Source organism: Salpingoeca rosetta (genome assembly GCF_000188695.1).
Source record: "Salpingoeca rosetta unplaced genomic scaffold supercont1.10, whole genome shotgun sequence".
NCBI lineage: Eukaryota > Choanoflagellata > Craspedida > Salpingoecidae > Salpingoeca > Salpingoeca rosetta.
Window position 1 is genome coordinate 1,447,582 of NW_004754924.1, and position 2,500 is coordinate 1,450,081.

Consider the following 2,500-nt stretch of genomic DNA (forward strand, 5'->3'; position numbering starts at 1 on the left):
CGAACGGCGAACAACAATGGCCGCCTGTGTCGTTGTGGGCGGCGCGTGCGGATGTGTCATGGGCTCAGCAGGGCCGCCGTTGCCCTCTTCATCCGATGATACGACTGTAGACGGCACGCGAGAGAAGGGGGGGGGGAAGAAGAGGTGAGTGGGGGCTGGGATAAGTGAAGCGAGGGTGATCACCCAACAGGGGTGCATGTGCATTATGCAATTGAAACAGGACAAACTGTGAAGCATGGAGCAGATGCCATCACCATCATGGCTGCTGGGCTTCCACGGTTTGTCCACTAGCTGGGCTCGTTTTGCTATGTGTGCGTATGTGTGTGTGTGTGTGTGCGTGCGTGCGTGCGTGCGTGCGTGCGTGCGTGCGCGCGCGTGTGTGTCAGCAGAGCGTGTGTTAAAAGGTTCGTTGCGTTCGAAATCAGAATTCGGCAAGCACGAGGCATAGAGAAAGAGGAAACAGAAGCAAAGCCAGGTTAAAACCCATGTCATGCAACAGCAACTCACAGGCTGCGGATGCCTGCTCGGTCTTCTTCGGTTTCACGCTGACCAGGGCTTCCTTCGTTCTTCGACGTCTGAAACCACAGCAAGAAACAATGTATGCAAGCAAACGGGTAAGGTGCAATGCTGAAATGTGCCGACGTCGATTGCGACCCTCTGGTCCGTGAAGCGCCACAGACATCAACCAACACCGCGGTATACGTGTACACGTGCATGCGCAGGACGTGAAGCACGTCTATCACGCTGATGGGGTGTTGTGTGTGCGTGTGTGTTGTGTGCGTGTGTGTTGTGTGCGTGTGTGTGTGTGTGTGTGTGGGTGTCTGGCGCACACTTACGATTCAAGGGCCGTTCGTCGCCGCCCTTGCAGCAACTCTCGCTCCTTCCGCTCCTCCTCTTCTCGTTGCTAAAGTTGACAACAAATCACACACGCAGTCGTGCACATGCATGTTTGTGAGGGCAAGCTGGGTGCTGTTGTTGAAAGACAGGACACCACTGTGATGGGATGCGAGAACACACACACACACACACACACACACACACACACACACACACACACACACACGTCAACAAACAAACACACACACCACACACACACGTAAACAAACACACACACACACACCACACACCACACACTCACTCACACATAAACAAACAAACACACACACACACACAGGAACCCACGCGAGCAATTTTGTCCTTGAGGAGCTTGTCCCAGAATGAATGGTCCGTATCGTTGATCTCGTTCTTCTCCTTCTCCTTCTCTTTCTTTTCCCGCTCGGCCGCCTCCGCCTGTCGCTTCTTCCACACCTGATCGTGACCCACAGCAACGTGGGGGCAAATGTATGCGTGTGAGTGTTGGCTTGAGGGTGCGTGCGAGTGCCAGAGTAGCTGTGCGTGTGCGTGTGTGCGCGTGCGTGTGTGTGTGTGTGTTTGTGCAATTGTGTGGGCGCGGAGACAATTGCAGCGGTGAATGTCATCACGACGTGTGCTGCCACAAACCTGCGCAACCTTGAACGCCTCCAACACCTTCGGCGCACTCTCATCCTGTAGGCGAAATGCACCGCGTGTATAGCAGTGGCGGCGGTGCTGATGGTGAGCGGACGAAAACCGAAACACGGCGACACCTTGCCTCGCATGTGCTTGGGTATTGATTGTCTCATACGTAAGACAAGTACACACACACGCACACAAGTACACACACACACACAAAAGTGCGTTGCATGAAAGCCGATGTGGGAGCAGTGAACGTACGCCCGTGTCGGTTGTGGCCTCTGCCTCTCGTCCTTCTCGATTCAACAGCTGGTCCACAAGCGCCTCGTCCACTTGAAGATCGGTCGGCTCTCCTTCCTCCTCCTCTTCGTCCTGGCAGACAACGCGCGCATATGTGTATGCGAGTGCACATGTGATTGTGTGTGTGAGTGTGAGTGTGCATGTGATTGTGTGTGTGAGTGCGTATGTGAGTGTGCATACGTTTGCGATCTGATATGCGTGCATAGCACGTGTGCTCAGGTACAAGTCTGACAAGAAGCAGACGGAGACATGGTCATGAAACGGACACACTGTGCTCCCCGACAAGTCCAAGCATAACAAGAGGAACGCCAATGGTGACGACGACACCAGCAACGACACAGCACGTGCAAGTCATGCTCAGTTGCCCACACGAGAACTGTGTCGCCAACCTGAAAGATGCGGGCTGCGCCGTGACGAAGCAGCTGCTCCAAGTCCTTTGCATCCATCGCCTTGTGCTTCTGCTCAACCACAGCCTGTCGGATTGTGGTGCAGCGCAAACATGTCGAGACACGTGAGCAGTCATGGACACATTCAATGCATCAGCACTCCGACCAAGAGCACCACAACTGCGCACGTGTGCTCTTGCGAGGAGGCGACGGCTGCCGCACATGCACATATCACACACGCACACACACACACACGCACACACACATCACACACACACACAAACATGTGAATGCTGGTGTTAATGTTTAGTGCCCTGCACCTC

General features: G+C 54.5%; 1 protein-coding gene across 1 annotated transcript in view; it reads right to left on the minus strand.

Annotated features, from left to right (window-relative positions):
- PTSG_12193 (uncharacterized protein) overlaps positions 1-2,500 on the minus strand; it is a gene marked incomplete at its 3' end in the record, with an annotated part of 14,707 nt that overhangs the window by 2,235 nt on the left and 9,972 nt on the right. The window contains exons 23-31 of the mRNA XM_004994650.1: positions 2,498-2,500; positions 2,181-2,264; positions 1,753-1,863; positions 1,501-1,545; positions 1,183-1,308; positions 837-904; positions 508-575; positions 255-305; positions 1-104 (exon numbers count right to left, since the gene is read on the minus strand). The exon at positions 1-104 is cut by the window's left edge and continues 47 nt beyond it; the exon at positions 2,498-2,500 is cut by the window's right edge and continues 80 nt beyond it. Coding sequence (XP_004994707.1) covers positions 1-104; positions 255-305; positions 508-575; positions 837-904; positions 1,183-1,308; positions 1,501-1,545; positions 1,753-1,863; positions 2,181-2,264; positions 2,498-2,500 — 660 coding nt within the window. The remainder of the gene's footprint in view (positions 105-254; positions 306-507; positions 576-836; positions 905-1,182; positions 1,309-1,500; positions 1,546-1,752; positions 1,864-2,180; positions 2,265-2,497) is intronic.